The 19,930-nt window shown below is 41.7% G+C and overlaps 2 protein-coding genes across 2 annotated transcripts in view; both read left to right on the forward strand.

The window, feature by feature from the left end:
- The first annotated feature begins 15 nt into the window (after nucleotides 1-15).
- 5-HT7 (5-hydroxytryptamine receptor 7) overlaps nucleotides 16-19,930 on the forward strand; it is a 45,902-nt gene continuing 25,987 nt past the window's right edge. Inside the window, exon 1 of the mRNA XM_070286957.1 lies at nucleotides 16-53. The gene's annotated coding sequence lies outside the window, so the exon portion shown is untranslated. The remainder of the gene's footprint in view (nucleotides 54-19,930) is intronic.
- LOC108085318 (coiled-coil-helix-coiled-coil-helix domain-containing protein 10, mitochondrial) lies at nucleotides 10,171-10,959 on the forward strand. Its single transcript, XM_017181873.3, has one exon. It carries the CDS (start codon nucleotides 10,275-10,277, stop codon nucleotides 10,815-10,817), a length of 543 nt encoding a protein of 180 aa, XP_017037362.1. The 5' UTR covers nucleotides 10,171-10,274; the 3' UTR covers nucleotides 10,818-10,959.

Genomic DNA, 19,930 nt, shown 5'->3' on the forward strand with positions numbered 1-19,930 from the left:
GAAATATTTGTACACCTTGATGGGCAAATTTGATGAGTTCAGTTTTGGCGTGGGTGAGTGAGAAACGATTCAATTTATTTATTTGGCCACTTTCTTCAAGTGGGTTTGTGTTGACCATTGGGATAGGCATATAGACTCCAAGAGAAAGGAACTGAAAACAATATTTTGGATACTTTTAAATGCCTTTATAAACATTCTCTTGAGCTTGCTTTTATTTTTATTTTAGTTTTTTTTTTTGGGAGTACCCTTTTTAAGTATTTTATTTTTGTCTGAATATGCTAACCAAACATCGTTTACACCTTGCTGGACACATTTGATGAGTCCGTTTGGGACATATGGTTTTGCTTACCGCATTTTTGGGAAAACTGCTGCATTTCGCTGTTGATAAATGGAGGGATTTTCCACGTACACCGCTCCACTCGGTGACTGCCGGACTTAAATCACAAGCTGGACAACGCTTAACTCTGCGGTTTCGCTTCATAAATTTTGTTTATTCATTTGTTTTTGTCTTGTTGTCCTTGTAGGACTACGCTTTGCTGCTTTGCTGTGGTCCCCAGGTTTTTTCCCCCATTTTGTTTAATATTTTTTGTTGGCTTTGTCTGTTGGTCAATTATTCAGACCGAAACGCTTGTGGTTTTGCACAGTTGGCCGGGAAAGTGGGGCATTTAAATGGCTTAAAGGGCGTCATTGGGATGGGGCTCTAAAAGCGGAACGGAAGGGAGCAGTGGATGTGGACGCAACGAGACGTGTGACTGTTGACTGGCTTGTGTAAATTGCATAAACTTGGTAAATGTGCAAAAAGTGTTGCTCGCTTTTGTGCGACTGGCTGGGACAACAACACGAAACGGACTTTCCATCAACAGGTGCGGTGCCAGGTGTTTCTGTGTGTGTGTGTGTGTTGGAAGGTGGAGAGCACCTCACAGCAGGCAGTTCATTATGTGGCCAGGACTGTTTACCTAGGACCCTCAGCTTGTCTCCGCCGGCTGTTTACAGTGGTGTCAGTCATTGGGTTGGTCACTCGACTGCAGCTTCAGGTCCTTGGGCGAGCTGCTCGCATCCTGTGACCACATCCTGTCTACGGCACGCCGCCTGGCTGTCCATCCTCGCCGGACGAGAGAGAAAGTAACAGGGAGTGAGAGGAAGAGCGCCTTTTACAGACTCATTGTTTGGGTCAGGACACTCGGGAAAAAAAGTCTGAAAATCAGGAAAAATATTGAAACTGTAAAAGAAGGAACCAGATTACAAATTTTTGATACCATACGTTTTTGTAAAATTTTTTAAGCTTGCTAAATAGCTTTAAAAACTTTCTTATTAATACCTTCCTCTTACTTGTAATCCAAGTGCAGCAGCATTCCTATGACTTCGGCCAAGACCAAAGCATTATAACGCCAGGACGGGGAAGCCGCAGAGTTCCCTCTCGATCCTGTCGAAGGCTGAACAATGCTGGGCTGGTGTAGGTACAGGATGTAGAAGGTGGGATGTATGTGCGTCCTGGGGCACAAGAAATCAAGCGTAATGAAGCCCCAAACAAAGGCTCTCATCCCAGCATCCATCCAACCAAGCAGACAGGCAGGCAAGCAAGCAAAGCTCTACCATTTCATACCATTCGAAATTCAACGAAATGATAATAGATAAGCCGCTTGACACTAACACGCTTACGCACTCTAGAAGTGTGTGTTTTGATTTGGCCCCGAAAGAGCATTCCACCCTTTTTCACCCAAACTTTCCACTCTTCCCCTTCTAAACACCGACCAATTAGGCCGGAAACGTGCGAAGTCGGGATTAGCTTCGAATTAGTTATTGTAATTGAACGAGCGCCTATTCTACGACAGTTGTGTTAACAGGTCATTTATCCCTGGGAAAATAGAGTGAAGCACTTAGGAGGTGGCAGGTGGTCAGCGGTGGACATTGGTTTAAAATGCATAATACCGAATGGTAAGCAAGTTTTAAGTGGTCAAGTTTTAAGTGGACTCCGCCAAAAGTTTGCTGAATTCGCTGGAAAAAGCAATCTGGAAAACGACAGCTTAGGCAATACTTTCAAAGCAACTTTTTCGCCCTTTCCCATTCCCTTTGCATTTGGTTTTCCCTTTGGTTTTCAGCCAGCCGTTCTTCGCCTTGGCCAGCCATTTACCACCGATTTAATGGGCAAGTTGTTTACTTTGACTTGACATAAATTACATACATACGTGTGCCATTAAGTAAACTAGCCGCGGGTGTGGGCGTCTTCGGTTTGTATCGCTTGGTTCCCTTGTAATAACAATGAAAATCATAAGCTAATTGCCATAAAAAGAGGAAATTTTAAAAGCGGAACCTTTTAGGGCTGGGCCAACGTCAAAGGCAAAAGCCTGAAATCGAAAATCGCTGCAGGAAACGATGTGACGTGAGGCCTTTGTTTGTTTTGTTTTAGATTATTTCTTCTTTTTGTTTTTGTTTTTTTTTGTGTTTTCAGCAGCAGTTCAGTTGCCCTTTGCCGTCCACAGCAGCAATAATAAGAATAACAAAAAGCGTTTTCAGGGTTATGGGCGATGGTAGAGGTAAAGGGAAAGGGAAGAGGATGGGATCGAGTTAAGCTTTGTTGTTTTGGCCACAGCAACATCATTGAAATTGACTTCATTATTATTTTACAGTCTTGGCCCCAAGTCTTGCCCTGCCATCTCTGGCTGCCTCTGCTTTTTATGGCTTTTTATCAAATCTTACATTGTGGTGCTTGTGGCACGTTTTGCACTGATGGTCGTCGTGTTTGCTTATTAAAATCCATCCCCGGGCATCCTGGTGCCCCATCTTTACTGTATCTATCTATATATGCGCATATATAGTGCCAACCAGGATATTCAAGGATATAAAAGCTGAATGCGGGCCTCGAAGCGAAATTGATATAATGCATTTTGCATTGGCCTCTTGTCTTGAGCATAGGAAACTAAGTAGAGGCCCCATTAGCAGAGCAGTGAAAAGTGAAGCCATTAGTCGAGACTTCGATTACAGCCAGAGAGATATATGTAGGTTAGGAGTATTTCTAGCAAGATTTAGTTTAAAGGATTTAGAAATGATTAGATTTATGGAATATTTAAAGTGAGAACTAATTTTGAATTTCCTTAAATACTAATTTATTAACTCTTGTAATATCTCTTAGGTGAACTATAATATTTTCTGTTTTAGTCAGTCTTTTGAATGTAGACTTCGTAATATTGCTTGCACCATTCTCGCTTTGGCATTTCCTTCACTATTTTGTTGCATTTTCCATTTCCCGAGTGTCACTTGCCATTTGTCAGTCACTTATGCGCTCTCCCCACTTGCATATTTCGCACTATTTCGCTTTCATGTTTTTCTTTTTTTTTTTGTATTATGTGGGCGGGGGCATTATGTAAATTTTTTATCGCCATTTTGGCGAGCTTAAGTCAAATGCTTTTCACTTCCGCTCCCGCGAAGCCCCTCCTCGCCCTTTGCCTTTGTTTGTTTATGAGCATTAACGCACACACACCACTTGCATATGAGCACACTCGGTGTTTTTGTTTTTTTGGGTCACTTTCAAAGCTCTTGGCGTTTTTTCAAGTGGTTTTAGCACACACTCGAAATAATTTCGTGTGTGGAATTTGCTTCTGGCGGGCGCTATCAATGCGATTAAAAAACAATTACACTTGTGACACTAATGGTGAGAGCACACACACACACACACACACACACTAGCGATGGCACAAAATATCGAGGGGTTTAAAACATTTAATCATTTTAAAGCTAGTCATAAAGATTTTCAAATACAATCTGTGGCAGTTATAGTGACCTGCCGTCTTAGTACCATAAATATAAGAGTTTCTGAATCTAAAAATGGAAAGTAGCTGTGATGAATATAATGTATCAGCTCTTATTTCAAAGATATTATTTATTGTTAACATTTATCCATTAATTATCATTGTTATTTTATTAATTATTCCCATCTTTTTACATTCTGCTTTTTAACTTTCCTTTTATAATCGCTATTTATGGTGTATTGATCCCGATATTTTCATGATAAACATCCCTAACAAACACTCTTTCGATTTCATATGTTTTCTGCATGAATGTTTACCCTTTATTTATATTTTGTTGGGTTTTTTTTATAATTTTTCAATGCGTGTCTGTTTGTGGCATCTGCGAAAAAAACGAACGATTTGTTTACACGGCAATGGTAATGGCTGCTGGCCGGATAACCACATCAAAAATAAACAACAAATTTAAAATTGATTTTCCAAAAATCAAAATAAACAAATTCCCTTCTTTTTTCTTAAGTTTCGTTTCATTTAGTTTGGTGTTTTTCATTTCGGAGTTTTTATTGTTGTTGTTTGCTTTAAAGCTCTTTAAATTAATTGACCCGGGTAAATGGAAATGGTGAGGAAGAGGGGACAGGGAAGGTGAAAGCCTAATGGCCAGGCTAATGGCTGGTGGCCGACATCTTGCGGCATTATTAACATGATTGCCACGAAGGCCCCTTACTGAGAGCCAGGGATCCTGAGAAGGGAGAGCTTATCAATGAATCACCAAAGCATGTGATTGATGATTGGATGTGATGAGTGTCTTCGCCATATGCCTGAGTGTGTGTGTGTGTGTGTATACCGTTCCATTTCCCGCTTTTCCCTTATTTTCCACCCTCCAAATGTGGCTTCTCTGACAAGGATTAGGTGCCCACGCAGAATCCAAGTAAATACCAGGAATTCTGGGGAATGACAGCTCGCATATGCATATATTTGCACAAGTCTCCGTGTGCGTATTAGTCGCTCTAAGACAGATTAAAAGTGAAGAGCCTGCAAAAAGTTTTCCTACTCAGTCTCAGTCAGTCTGGATAAATACCCTAACCGGAATTGTGAGATAGTCTAGTGTGGCTATAGCAACATAAATAAAGGTTTCCTGCTAATTTCATTTTCCGGTACATAAGCATAGAATTTAAATATGTGATTCACACAAATGTCTGAGCGAAATGAGTCACTCGAGCAATTACCTTTAATTTTCCTCATGTACTATTCACTAGAAGTTGAATAATGATTCACTTTGACTTAGCCTTGTTAAGTTTCTCTGAAACTCAAAGCCAGGTCAATTTTCTATAATTAAAGGATATTAAAAGCTGGTTACAAAACATATTTCCAGCAATAGGAATTTATAAAAAATGTAAATTGAATACAAGAAAATTATAAATAATAAAAATATAAATTAATGTGCTTGTTTGAGCAACGATCTATACCCAATAAGAAGCCCACTTTACCTCGAGTCTGAAGAACTTAGCAAATGTCTTGTTTTCCTTTAACCATTTAATATTTAAACATTAGAAATACATTATCTAGACACTATTTTTATTATCCTAAATTAAAAGCATGACATATTTAAAGTTAGTTATTTATCCAATTATATTTCTTAATGAAATACTCTTTATATTTCGGGAATCTTATCTAAATGTTATATATTTTTCCTTTGTACTTAAATGGTAAAGTTATTTTCATTGAGGTCTCAGTCAAGGTCATTTAACCCATTGATAACCAGTTATATCTTTGCTATCAAGGGCGCTGTGAGGTAGAGTATTAACCCGTCAATATCTTTGGATTCCCAACACTTTCCTCATTCGATTTAAGTCTTTTCTGTTTACCGACAGCCACCGCCATCATCAGCAGCAGCTGCTTGAGCTTCCGCCATTTGCTCGTCGGCGGCTTCAAAAGCTGCCACGTTTCTTTGCCATGGCTGGTACTGTTGATTTTCACACAGATATACATATATACGTATATATGTACGTACTCGTACAATTCCAGCCCCCGTCAAGAAATTCTTTGTCCTATCCTCGGAGTAGACCAAAATGTTTACACATACGCGCGATTTTCTTTTAACAATTCATCAAAAGCGCTAAGCGCGCACAAAAACTTTGACACTCGACGTTTTCTGTACTTTTTATTTCGAGACCTAGGGCTTTTGAGGGGCATAGGAAAGGAAAGTTTTGTGACCAGGCGTCCCCTCTGCGTGTCCCGCCCGCCCATGGCTGCCATATCAATCATCGCCCAAAGTGCGTGCTGTTAGACACCTTTTGCAGGTGTAGGTGGAGGTGTAGGTGTTGGTGTCGGTGGGTGTGTGCGAGGCTTTAAAATATTTATTTTACCGTGTTGAAGGCTAAATACAATAACTCAAAGTGATTTGCCAAGGCAGAAAAGAGCCCGCCATTATTTGCATGTCCCCTCGTTACGCCCCACCATTTGCTTTAACCATGCATTATTTATTTGCCTGGGCGCAATTTATTTCGAGCACAATTTTCTGCAGACAATCGAGTGAGGAATTTGTAGCCGACGTTGGCAATTAGTTACCGTAATGGAATGGCTGGCAAATTTAAGCCGCTCGTGCAAAGTGTCTAGAAAACATACACATTTCATCGCAAAATAACACGATGAGGAAAACCAAAAGTTGCTAATTTAAGGAATGGTTAGCTTTAAGAAATTTAATTATGGTTCTCTTGGTCAGTAATTTTATAAGATTTTTCGTTAATCAAGATAGTATAAATATATATACTCTATAACAATTTAATAATAATATAATTATTATATTTTTGATAGATTAATTTTTTTAATAAGGTTTTCCTTTTAAGTTTGTTTTTTAAAATATTTTAAAAAATATAATTTCCCTTTACATTTTTTAGAACATTTTTTCATTAAATTTCTAACGTAACAATATTGCTAATTTCACATTAACGCACGACTAATTTTATGAATATTCATATTTTGGTACTAAAAAAACGGATTAATTTAAAATCAATCTCATTTCTATTTTATATATTTGTTATTCTACCCAAAAGTAGCCTTTTGCATTTGCATAATTATCTGCTCGGCCTGTTTTTGCACCATAATCCAAGTTCATCGTCAACATTGCGTATACGCAACGTGTGCACCACAACGTAAATATAGGCTTAACTTTATTTATTTGCTCTGTAGCCCTGTCATTTAATTAGTATAAACAGTTTTTAGGCTCGGCCTTGTTGTTGGGTCAATAAGCTGATTTAAAATTAATTACTTATTAAATGCAGCCTAAATCCTGCCCAAGTGCAATTTGCATGTCATATATACATAGTATATATATGTGTGTGTGTGTGTGCAGTTGATTTATGTAAATTAATTAAATAAACACCTGTGGCCAGTGGCATTTTGGATATGTGAGAAAACCTTGGGGGGTGATTCCCAGCACAGTTTGCCAATTAGGATGGACCGCCCGTCCCTGGGGTGACCCGAAAACGATAGTTCTGGGACAGTGTCTCTCGTGAGTTGGTGTAATTTGGCCCGCTCTCTAATTGCAAGTCCCTGATTTATATCGAGTGTCAACTGGAGCAAGTCCATAAATTTTTTGGAATTTTTTGTTGTTAGCTTTTTGCCTTGCGTGGCAGCGTCGCATAAGGGCACCGCGTTGGCTTATTCCCGGGCGATAAGTCCCTGGTTCCTCGAAGTCTGAAGTCTGCCCTTGTAGGCAGTCGAGTGTGCGCATGATTTATTTTCATTAAAAACTTCTTTCGCGGCTCCTTAAACACTGGCAGGCAGGTCCCCCCTTCGAAACTTTGCGCGCTCTCGCCGCGGAAAAGTGGAAAACTCAGCAGAACGATGGGGCGAAAATTTTTAATCTGCACATTACCAAGTTGCCAAGCAAAGCCCTTTACAATGAAGTCTTTGCATCGTTCGCTCTCTCACTCTTGAAAGTGCAATCATTAATTTTCGGCTTAATTTTTGGGTCCCAGCTAATAAGCGAAAAAAATGGGAATATAATTCAGAGCTCTGCCCTGGCCGTACTGCCCCTTCGTTGAGCTCGCAAAAAATGACTGCAAAATGTTGAACTCCGCCCCGAATCGAGGCAATTTATATAAGGCTCCGAAGACTAAATTCATTTGTTTGCCTGTCCCCCGGGAAATACGTGCGTGAAGTTGCACTATTGCAGTGGCAGATTGCAATGCCCCGGCACGCGATCATTAGTCAAGGAGCAGGAATTGCGGCCTGACACTTGATGAAAGTTGAATGGAACAGTTGCAAGTTGCACGGTTGGTTTCCATAATAAAAAGTGCTACGGAAAAAAGAGGGAACAAAATGAAATTCTAATCTGAAAAAGAACTTACCTTTTCATACACTAAATATTATTCCAAAGCTATTTTATAATAAAAACTTTCTGTCAGTTTAAGGTTTAAAATTATGTAAAATTATTCTCCTGTTTTTACTGAATTATATACACTCTAACCACAGTGCAGTTCTAAAGTGGAAATTAAAGTTTCTACCTTTTATCGACAGGTAGATTGAAATTGCTTTGTTATCGCGAACCCATCATCGGTGCCATGCAATTAGTAGCTGATTTACCTGAAGTCCAGCTCAGTCACCCCGCAACTTTGGTTTTTTCGTATCCTTCCGCTTTTCTCTCTGGAGTTTTCTGTGTTTCCATTGCGTGAGTTGTCAGGGCAATGGCAAATTAAAAGTTCCCATTTCTATTATTCCCAGTTCTATTAGACACGGAAAAGTTTGACTTGTCCAGGTGTCAGAGATCCGCAACTTTTTCGGGGCAATTGCGAAACTTTGATGCAGCAAAACTTCACATTCAGACGGCATTACGGTCGGCATATATAGAGTCCATTCTTTTGGACTACTTCGCTGCGACATAATTATGTGGCGGCAATTTGCATTGCGCCCTCCCTCAACACAATAACCATAAAACGCCGTAACAATTGAGCCAAAGAAACGTTGCAAACGAAGGCAAACAAAGCCTGGGCTGGGGGCAACTGTGCAGCAGTTATTTCAACACCTTTATGGCGGTGTTTCTACATTTGTTAGCCGCAAAGGAGCACTGGGAGAAAATTAATACTAAAAAACTTCAACTGTTTTAAAAGGAAGAATTTTTAAATTCGAAATTTGAAAAAGTATGGAAATATTTCTTAAAATTAGTTTAAATTTTAGTCTATAGTATTGAACATTTAGTATGATATGGGAATTTAAATTTAGCTTGATTTATATGCTTTTTTCCTTTTCAAACATAAATTTTTCCAGTGCAGACATACACTCGGACATGCTAGCCACAATGGCTTGGCTTTGGCTTTCTCTGCTGGCCAATGACCAGATGAGGTGGCTCTGCGGGCATGGATAGCACCTGCCGGCGGACCGACAAAGCAACCGACTGGCTGACATGCAAAACAAACGGTGTACGTGGAAATACATTTACAAACCGTAGATAGAAATCTACAGATAAAGCAAATTGCTGTGCTACAAAATCGTTAACTGTAATTTACCGCATTTGAAATGTTCTCCATTCTCCATATTCTGGCCGCTCGATTCTCCAGGCAGTTATGAGTGCTCGAGTTGGTATGCAAGTCGACTTTAATTGTATTTTTGTATTCAGTTTTTGGCGAAAATTGCCAACGTAATTGAGGTAATATAGCATATTGGAGGTGGATTATAATGGGTAGCACTTGAGAGCCACTTGCGAGCCCTGAATTAGGCTCTGGGCGGCTGCCAGAAATGGAAATGCAGCCCACATTAATCATACGCACTGTGGCCGTCAACGCTTAATTAACCCAAAGTGCAGTCCGCACAGCCAAGCACTTGAGTGGGATTCCGAATTGAAAGCGTGCCAGTTTCTGAGATCAGCAAATATCAAATGGTATATACTATAGAGCGAGCAAACAGCCCACAGACATCGTAGGGGATGCAAATGAAATCGGGCAGTCTCCCGGACATATCTCACAGCCAGGCTGTGTGCGTGTCTGCCTGAGTGCAATAAGTTTGCGGGCAAGTGTAATGCAGTGTCTGTCAAAAGTAATGAAACGCCTGGGAAACACTATATATCAATTGAAGCTGAGCAGCAGCTGACCAGAGCATATATCACAAGTAGAATAGAGACTGGTGGTGCTAGGGTATTATTATTAACTGAATATTTACTGCAAGAATTAATGCAATCTGTATAGAAATACTCTGACATCTCTAGGGATTTGTCAACTTAATTAGTTCTATAACAGCAAAGTGTAATCTCATAATATTATATCAAAGCCAGGGCAGAGCGACCACAGTGCAATTTGCCACCAAGTTCCGTGCACATTGCAATTAACCCCAGCGACACCTGTGCAATGTTAATTAGCGGACAGGCTTTGGGATTCTTGGGGAAGATTGTGGCCTCAGTTGGCCCTGGCTCTCTCGCCTCAACTCTTTGGGGTCAGATGTCAGTGTTGCTTGGTCGTCATTCGAAATTCAGCTTTTCAGTCGAAGGAACGTTTGGCCCTGTTTTTTCCACCAAAAATTTTTGCTTTGCCCCATAATATGCCCCGTCAACGTTCCGAGACTCGATCCTCTGGAAATGGATCGGTGCGCCGGCAGCCAAGCCATCGCCAAAGCAGCAGCCATGCGGTAAATGGCGGGAGCAGTAGAAACTTGCCTGCAGTGCAGAAGCCCAAGAAGGAAAACGTGCCAGTAGTGACCCCTACCCCGGCTCCGGCTGCAGAGGCCAAGGGTCGAAGCACGGGCGATATGTTTAAGGATATGGCCACCACGGCTGCAGGCGTGGCTGCTGGATCTGCAGTTGGTCATGCCGTGGGCGCTGGCGTCACAGGTATGTTCAGTGGGCGTGGTCAGTCTGGAACGGCGCAGCAGGAGCAGCAACAGGCACCGCAGCAGCAGCAGCAGCAGGAATCTGAAGTCAAAAACATACAGCAGCCATATCGTAGCCATCAGCTGGTGGAGGATGGACCCTGCGCCTTCGAACTGAGGCAGTTCCTCAAGTGCACCGAGGAGAACAACGACATCTCGGTCTGCAAGGAGTTCAATGAGGCCATGCAGCAATGCCGTCGTCGCTACAATGTCTGAGGAGAAGCAGGGATCTATGAGATGGATGTAGAGATCACAGCCAATTCTTTATAAAAGTGAATCTCTGTAACAAGCTTATTAAATTACAATGAAAGTTTTAATGATAAAGATTTATTTAAATAAAAGAATATTGTAAAAGGAACCACTTAAATCGATCTACAGAACAGTGTCAGGTTAGGTATCTGAGTTCTATAAACCTCTAGGATCTCTTCCTTAATTTATTGCTATACTTAAGTAGTTAATTAATGAAATTTATTTGCTGGTTTTGATTTACTTTCGTTCTCTTATTTTTCTTTATAATTCGTATTCCAACAATTTTTCACCACTGCCACTCTGGAGTGCATGAAAGCAGCCTTGGCAGAGGCAAATTAATTGGCGTTATGCGGGCAGCCATCAACAAGAACTCATCTCCTCATCGCCACATCTCCACATCTCCCATCTCATCAGAGTTCCAGGCCATCCATCTTGCTTGCCGAAACATTATTGATGTTGATTGATTTATAAACATTTGCTGGGAATGAAGTAGCTGGCGTTGCGGCGAGGAGTAGCAGGGGAGCGGGCCAATTAAGTTGTAGCCAAAACAATAAACAAAATGAAATTAGCATTCCGAGTCGAGTCTTCTGAATGCTCGCCTGCTCTCCACTCGAATTCTTCCCCGAAGGAGGCAGGAGACGACTGTGGGCCCCAGCTGCTGTCACATCTATTCACATGACAGGCCGACAGAATTTTCAGCGAGCAAATATAATTTGCTTAAATATTCATAACGGGGTGAGTGGAAATTGTATACGGCTGATTAACATGGCCCCCAAAAAGGCAGAGGGCGGAGATGTATGAAATTGGGCCGAGTTTTCCCCGAAAGCAGCATCAATCAAGCGGCATTTGCAGCGGCCTGACTTTCCTCTGCGGTTGGCTATAATTTAATGAAATATTCCGTTTGCCACATGAACTCGCTGCCAGCACTCTGCATATGTATATGTATTTCTGGCGAAGCCTAATTCGAATTAGGCCCAACATTTTGGCTGGCAGCTCGGCTAATTGCCGCTGAGTTTTCGCTATGTTTTCATTTTCATTTTCATTTTTCCCCCTCAACCACTCGAAAAGCTAAAAATAGTCATCCCGAAGAACTATTGCATGCTCGCTGCTAATTTGTGGGAATCGAGCCAGTGTGGCAACTCGATAAGTTTTATCGCCCACATTTTTCAAACAACCGGGCTGTTAAAGTTACGATCCTGCCAAATCGCTAATATGCGATAGGACCTAAAAAAGACCACAAAAATTCGCGAACAGGATTTTTGCAAGCCACGGTCACATTGGATCCCCTCACTTCCGTTCTCTTTCTCACAAGGCGTCCCCGAGTTCGGATTAATTTTTGTCGATCCTAAATCCGCAAGCATCGTGTCGATCCGACAGTATTTGTTAAAGCGAATCATACCCATATTAAGTAAATTTAGTGCTCTAACGTATATTGGTAAGCTTGTGTGAATAATCGATCGCCGGAGTGCTAATTTTGCCTTTTCAAAACAGCGTCAGCCGTATCGGCAGAGTCGTCCAAGCGACCGGCATTGTTTTTGCCAGCAATTGCCCACCACGTGAGGTGGCAGTCATTTGTGGCATTCATCGTTGGCATTGTCTGTGGCTTCTCAGCGGGATCAACGCCACGTGTCATCGGAGCATTCGCACGCACAGCGTGGGGCTGCGCTTCCCATTTCGGCGGCCATACACGTGCCGATTGCGGTGATCCTCGATTTGGATTTTCTTTACCGCCTCGCTAACGTGTCACCGTTCCCTCACACGGCGCGCATATTGGATCGCCGTTCCCTCACACGGTGCACATATTGGATCACCGTGCTTTTCTTCGGCGCACATATTGGATCACCGTGCTTTTCTTCGGCGCACCTATTGGATCGCCGTGTGTCTTTTTCGTGGCCACATCGTTCTTTGCCACATCGCCGTGCATCTTTGCCACATCGCGTGCGCTCTGCCGCATCCACACCTTGGCGGGCTGGTCTCGTTCCGCTCACGCCTCACGCAAGGGATTGCGGCCATCCCTGTCGCACATAGTGCGTGTCATCTTCATCAGCGCGAACGACGGAAGTAGCATTACATATCCGTATTGAGAGCTGGTGGCTGATCCGGCCCACACTCTGCTCCAGGAGCGGATAAACATGAATGATAGTGTCTAAAATATAATTAATTTTGCATATAGGAGCTTTTGATTTAAGAATTCGTACTTATAAACCTTTTCGGTCGTAATTTAGCAATTTTTTTTTGGGAGATTTGGCAATTATAATATCGTTTTGTCCCTCAAATAACTTAAAACACATACAGCTACACATCACCAGTCATCAGGCCTGCTGACGTCGATGGAGAAAGCGTGAGTACGGCCTAGCCGCAAAACAACAAAATAAAACTGAACCCATCCTTATAATTTCGCCAAGATTTCTGAAATAGTTTGCACATCTTAATTAATTAATTGATTCAAAAGAATATTAATAAGTTAATCTATTTAATATAAAGTAAAAAAGGAAAAAGCGTTCTTTCTTATCTTAAATTTTATTTCCTTTCATTGGATCTAAAACAAACTGACTCAATAAGAGGTCTCGTAACGTAAATAACGTAAACTTAGGCTTAAGGATTAGATTTAGGAAAATGTCTTTCAATATTATCTCAGCCTGCAATTATATGACTTTGAAAATGAACTAATTTGATATCTTGTTGGGCACCTAAGGGGATGTAGAGCATTGGTTGTATAAGGGTGGAGCCTGAATGGACTTCACAGGTTGGGAGGGTTTAGATTGAGGCCAATAACATCGGAGCCTCATCTTCAATAGGTACACTTCCTTCGTCTGATTCATATTATTTACCATATCCCCAGCTAGAGTATCTCTGTCTACAATATTAGTTATGTAGCACCATTGTTCATGTCAACACAAAACCCACGCCCATTTTCCCTGAGCCTGCCGAGCAGAAAAAGTAGACAGAGCGTGTTGAGGTGGACAACGCTCGGTGAGTGTGTTTGTTACATAATTAATTGGCGCCCAAACGTTAAGGCCAGCCCGATGCCTGATTAGGCACCTGTCGTTTGACAGCCGAGCTTCCCGTTAATATTCAAACCATCCACTTCTAGTTTCCGTTTAGTATTTCAAATTCTGTCCTGGAATTGATGGCATCTGGATAGGTTCGGAGCCATACCGGAGGAAACGTAATACTTTTAACTGTTTTTTTTCTATCAGTTCGGTAATAATCGAACATTATAGTTAAAAGAACATTCCAATTTGAGTAATTGATTCCTTGGAATTATAGTTCTGATTCAAAGTCGGTTCTATACCAGGATTTCAATATTCAAACACTACCTTCTTATCAGTTAGGATCGAGATTTTATCTGGCTGGATAGATTCGGCTAGTTACTCTTCTAATTGGTAAGACAAAATAAATTGATATTTATTTTACTACCCTTTATTTACATTCCGTTTACAACATTTGTACCTATTGAATGACACAACCAATTGCTATACTACCCAGGGTAAGACCTAAACTGCATTTCTCATTTATCGTATATCGTATTCATCTCGAACGACCAGTTTGTTTTCGTTATATCGTATCTTATCTTATCTTACCGTATCTCATTTCGTTTTTTTGTTTTATATTTCGAAAAGCGTCAAAAATGTTGACACACAGCAATGAAAATTTAGTAGATCTTCAGACTGATGAGTCTGCAAATTGCATCATCTGCAACGGACCAGTGTGTAATCTGGATTTACTTGAAGCCCGTTGCAAGCATTCTTTCCACAAGCTTTGCCTTGACAATTATAGCAAGAACAACGACAAATGCCCCAGGTGTGGCCAAACTTTCTCTCAACCCGAGGTAGGACCTCATTCGGCTCCTCTTAGTAGATCTCAGGGACACAAGGTACAGACACGTTCAGCGTCGCGAAATGCGGCAAAGCAAAACGGTGGTTCTGAGCAAAATTCACTGCAGGAAATTCGTAGCGAGGGTAACTCAGACTCGAGGGTGGTAACGGAAGATCACGTGGAAAAATTGATTCAGAAGTCAATGCAGACCTTCCAAGCTAACATGCTGCAGTCAGTTACAGAACAAATAACTTTGGCGTTCACACAATTGAATAGGTCCACATTTGCCAATAATGGACAAGGTGAGCCGCAGCGAGATTTCAGTCGAGACGGTTCCGATGCCAACTCAGATCGAAACAACATTCAACAGGCTAGGAATTCACCAGATTTTCGCAGTGATCGAAGTGATCTCTCTCTGGATCGACCAGACAGAATTTCGAATATTATATCCAATTGGCGTATTAAATTTAGTGGTTCAGCTAACGACATTGCTATAGAAGATTTTATTTACCGTGTCAATTGCCTCACTTCACAATGCCTGAACGGCAACTTTGAACTTCTCTCCCATTTTGCTAACTTACTGTTCGCAGGCCCTGCATTAGCCTTTTACTGGCGCGTTCATAGATCGGCAGATAACATGAATTGGAACTTGCTTTGCAGGCGTTTAAAGGAAAGATATCAAGATCAGAGATCTGATCGTGAGATTAAATGTGCCATGCGTAGACGCAAACAGGGTAACACGGAAAATTTTGATGACTTTTTGGATGCAATGCTTTCCATCGCAGATTCCCTTCGTGAACCAATGCAGGACAGTGAAATTGCGGTAGAAGTTCGTCATAATCTCAGACCGGAGATCAAGCACGAATTATTGCACATTGACACCCCAAACTTAGCAACATTGCGAAAGGAGTGTCACAGGCACGAAGAATTCTTTCTTAACACCCGAATGAAGCCCATTCAACGTTCGAACCCAAGCAAGCGTTTCGTTAACGCAATTCTGCAGGAAGAAGATTCAGAATCTCAGTCGGAGGAAGAACGTGAGGTCGAGGATGAAATTTGTGTAGTTAAGACGGCTGAGAAAATTAAGTGCTGGAACTGTGAGGAAACAGGCCACAGTTACCACAATTGCCTTAAACCTCGTCGTATTTTTTGTTATGGTTGTGGAACACCGGAGGTGTATAAGCCCAACTGTGCAAAATGTAATTCGGTTTCGGAAAACCCCAAGAAGGACATTCGTTACGCGAAGAAAACGGATGTCCGCCGCTAGCTTCGAAAATACCAACAGAACCAGATTTTGTGGCAAATGATGTTCATTCCATTTTGCCTACCTTTCAACCAGACATATCAGAAACCAAACCTTTTAACCCATACCATTTGCGGGTACAGGAGTACGCAAAGCGTAGATCCCAAATTTTGCAAGCTAATCCTGTTTATCGTCGCAAACAGCGATCTTCACGGCGAATTCGTAAATTTTGGACTCGTAAGCGATCATTAAATCGTTTTATGATTTCCTCAATCGCACAAAACAAAAGCGATATTCGGCCTTTTACAAACATAGAAATATTTGGTCAACCGTATTTAGCTCTCTTGGACAGTGGCGCCAACAAAAGCGTTATAGGTGGTGAGCTAGCAAAACAAATAATTTCAGCTAAGCCGTTTAATAAATTTAAATCGGTAGTGAGAACCGCTGATGGGCAATCGCAATATGTTGCAGGCACGATACACATTCCCCTGACTTATAACTCAATTAGTGACAACTTTGAATTCCTGATAGTACCTTCGATAAAGCATGAAGTTATATGCGGAATGGATTTTTGGCAAAATTTTGGCATTTCGATCAAGCAAACAGTTGCGATCAACGAAATTAACTGTGAACCGGAAGAACACTCGAATAATGTGAGATTGTCCGATTTACAAAAATCAAAATTGCAGAAAGTGATAGACTTTTTTCCATCATTCGAGAACGAGGGCTTAGGATTAACTAGGTTGTTAGAGCACAATATCGACACATCCAATGCAAAGGCAATAAAGCAACGATTCTATCCACTTTCACCAGCTAAAGAAAAACTTTTATGTGAAGAAATCGACCGCATGATTAAAATGGATGTCATCGAAGAGGCTCCTTCATCGCCTTGGTCTTCTCCAGTTATCTTGCACATCAAGCCTGGCAAGGTACGATTTTGTCTCGATGCAAGGAAATTGAATGCAGTCACGGTGAAGGACGCATACCCCATCCCTATAATGGATGGATTGCTGAGTCGACTTCCACCCGTACACTGCATATCCAAAATTGACCTCAAAGATGCCTTTTGGCAGATCTGTTTAGATCAAGAATCTCGTGCCAAAACTGCTTTTACCGTTCCGAATCGTCCGCTATATCAATTCAAGAGGATGCCTTTTGGATTGTCAAACGCTCCACAAACCATGTGCCGATTAATGGACTTGGTTATTCCCTATCAATTAAAATCGCATGTGTTAGTCTACCTCGATGACCTGCTTGTTTTGTCAAACAACTTCGAAGAACATCTTCTGCATTTATCCGAAGTAGCTACCCAATTGCGTAAGGCTGGATTAACAATAAACGTTCAGAAAAGTCAATTCTGCCTGAAAACTGTAGACTACCTTGGTTACCTGGTGGGTGAAGGTACTCTTCAAATAAATCCAAACAAAATCGCAGCCGTGAGCGAATTTCCGGTTCCGAAGACCCAAAAACAGCTCCGAAGATTTCTTGGTATGACTGGTTGGTACCAGCGGTTCATATCCAACTATTCCACAGTCATTTTCCATCTGACGGAACAACTACGTGGCAAAACACTAAGTTGGAACGATAATGCCCAAGAAGCTTTCGAAAACATCAAGGCTAAGTTATGCTCTGCTCCTTGCCTTGTTCATCCCAATTACGACAAACCATTCATTTTGCAGTGTGATGCTTCACTACATGGAGTGGGTGCAGTTCTAGCTCAATGCGACGATTCCGGTTGTGAGCGTCCCATAGCGTTCATGTCCAAAAAGCTAAACAAAGCCCAGCGTAACTATACAGTTACGGAACTCGAATGCATGGCTGTAGTGTTAGCAATTAAAAAGTTCAGAATGTACATTGACGGTCATAGCTTTAAGGTAGTAACCGATCACTCAAGTCTTCGATGGCTAATGAACCAATCGGATCTAAGCGGTAGATTGGCAAGATGGGCTATCAAGCTACAGGGTTTTTCTTTCCAAATCGAACATCGCAAAGGAACCGAAAATGTGGTGGCAGATGCTTTGTCTCGATCGTTCGAAGAGATTGACATCTCTGCAATAGACCTTGAAATTTATCCCGAAATTGACCTATCATCAAGCGCTTTTCAATCGGAAGAGTACTCCGCTCTCAGAGACAAATTCAAATCTCTGAAATCACCGGATTTCAAAGTCATAGATGAGTTCATCTATCATCGTGCAACGTTCCCCAATTCTTATGACGTTTCACCAGACGATTGCTGGAAACTTTTCGTTCCTGAGTCGTTGCGTCAAAGTGTAATTAGTTCGGCTCACGACCAACCAACATCTGCTCATTGTGGAATGGCCAAATGCCTAGAGCGTATCAGACGACGTTTCTATTGGCCAAACATGGTTATCAACGTTCGTGATTACATTCGAAATTGCGAAACATGCCAGACCACAAAATATCCTACCCATTCTTTAAAACCACCAATGGGAGCACAAGTGCAAAGTGAAAGGATATTCCAAAGACTTTATCTCGATTTTATAGGGCCATTTCCGCGCTCCAATTCCGGCAATATTGGAATATTGATTATTCTTGATCACTTTTCCAAATTCACCTTTCTAAAAGCAGTGAAAAAGTTTACGGCTAAAGTGGTCATCAATATATTGCGCGATGAAATATTTTCATGCTTTGGTGTACCCGAAACAGTCGTCAGTGATAACGGAACTCAATTTAAAAGCCGTGATTTCTCTGACTTCCTTTCGAAATATGGCGTTCGTCATATGTTTACTGGTGCCTATGCTCCACAATCCAACAGTGCTGAGAGAGTCAACCGTTCAATCAATGCTGCTTTAAGAGCATATATTCGCACCGACCAACGCGAATGGGACACATTTCTCAGTAGCATCAACTGCTCTCTTCGTAACTCGATTCACCAATCCATCGGTTTATCGCCTTATCATGTTGTTTTTGGTCAACACATGATATCCCACGGTCATGACTACAAACTGCTGCGTAAACTAAACCTTCTTGCAGAAGGCGAAGTAAGCCTGACAAAAACTGACGAATTCCAAAGGATTCGTTCTAACATCGGCAAACATTTGAATAAGGCTTACGAGGCAAACCAAAAGTCTTACAATCTTCGAACAAGACCCCGTTCTTTTGAGGTTGGCCAAGAAGTAGTCAAAAGGAATTTTGTACTTAGCAACGCAGCAAAGGATTTTAATGCGAAACTCGCTCCTGTAGGTATCAAGGCCCGAGTGAAGGCAAGAATTGGACAGTCAATTTACCTCTTAGAGGACATGAACGGAAAGGAACTGGGTAGATTTCATGCCAAGGATATCTGGTGATTGCTCTTGATTCCTTTTTCAGCTTTTATTGTTAATCACAGGGACTAAAAATCAAAGCTGTGGTTGTGGGAATCGAGCCAGTGTGGCAACTCGATAAGTTTTATCGCCCACATTTTTCAAACAACCGGGCTGTTAAAGTTACGATCCTGCCAAATCGCTAATATGCGATAGGACCTAAAAAAGACCACAAAAATTCGCGAACAGGATTTTTGCAAGCCACGGTCACATTGGATCCCCTCACTTCCGTTCTCTTTCTCACAAGGCGTCCCCGAGTTCGGATTAATTTTTGTCGATCCTAAATCCGCAAGCATCGTGTCGATCCGACAGTATTTGTTAAAGCGAATCATACCCATATTAAGTAAATTTAGTGCTCTAACGTATATTGGTAAGCTTGTGTGAATAATCGATCGCCGGAGTGCTAATTTTGCCTTTTCAAAACAGCGTCAGCCGTATCGGCAGAGTCGTCCAAGCGACCGGCATTGTTTTTGCCAGCAATTGCCCACCACGTGAGGTGGCAGTCATTTGTGGCATTCATCGTTGGCATTGTCTGTGGCTTCTCAGCGGGATCAACGCCACGTGTCATCGGAGCATTCGCACGCACAGCGTGGGGCTGCGCTTCCCATTTCGGCGGCCATACACGTGCCGATTGCGGTGATCCTCGATTTGGATTTTCTTTACCGCCTCGCTAACGTGTCACCGTTCCCTCACAC

This window comes from Drosophila kikkawai, chromosome 3R (assembly GCF_030179895.1).
Source record: "Drosophila kikkawai strain 14028-0561.14 chromosome 3R, DkikHiC1v2, whole genome shotgun sequence".
In the NCBI taxonomy this organism is placed as follows: domain Eukaryota; kingdom Metazoa; phylum Arthropoda; class Insecta; order Diptera; family Drosophilidae; genus Drosophila; species Drosophila kikkawai.

What these genes read in the sequence shown, in the direction of transcription:
- LOC108085318 (XM_017181873.3), top strand. Translation starts at nt 10,275, where the DNA reads ATGCCCCGTCAACGTTCCGAGACTCGATCCTCTGGAAATGGATCGGTG.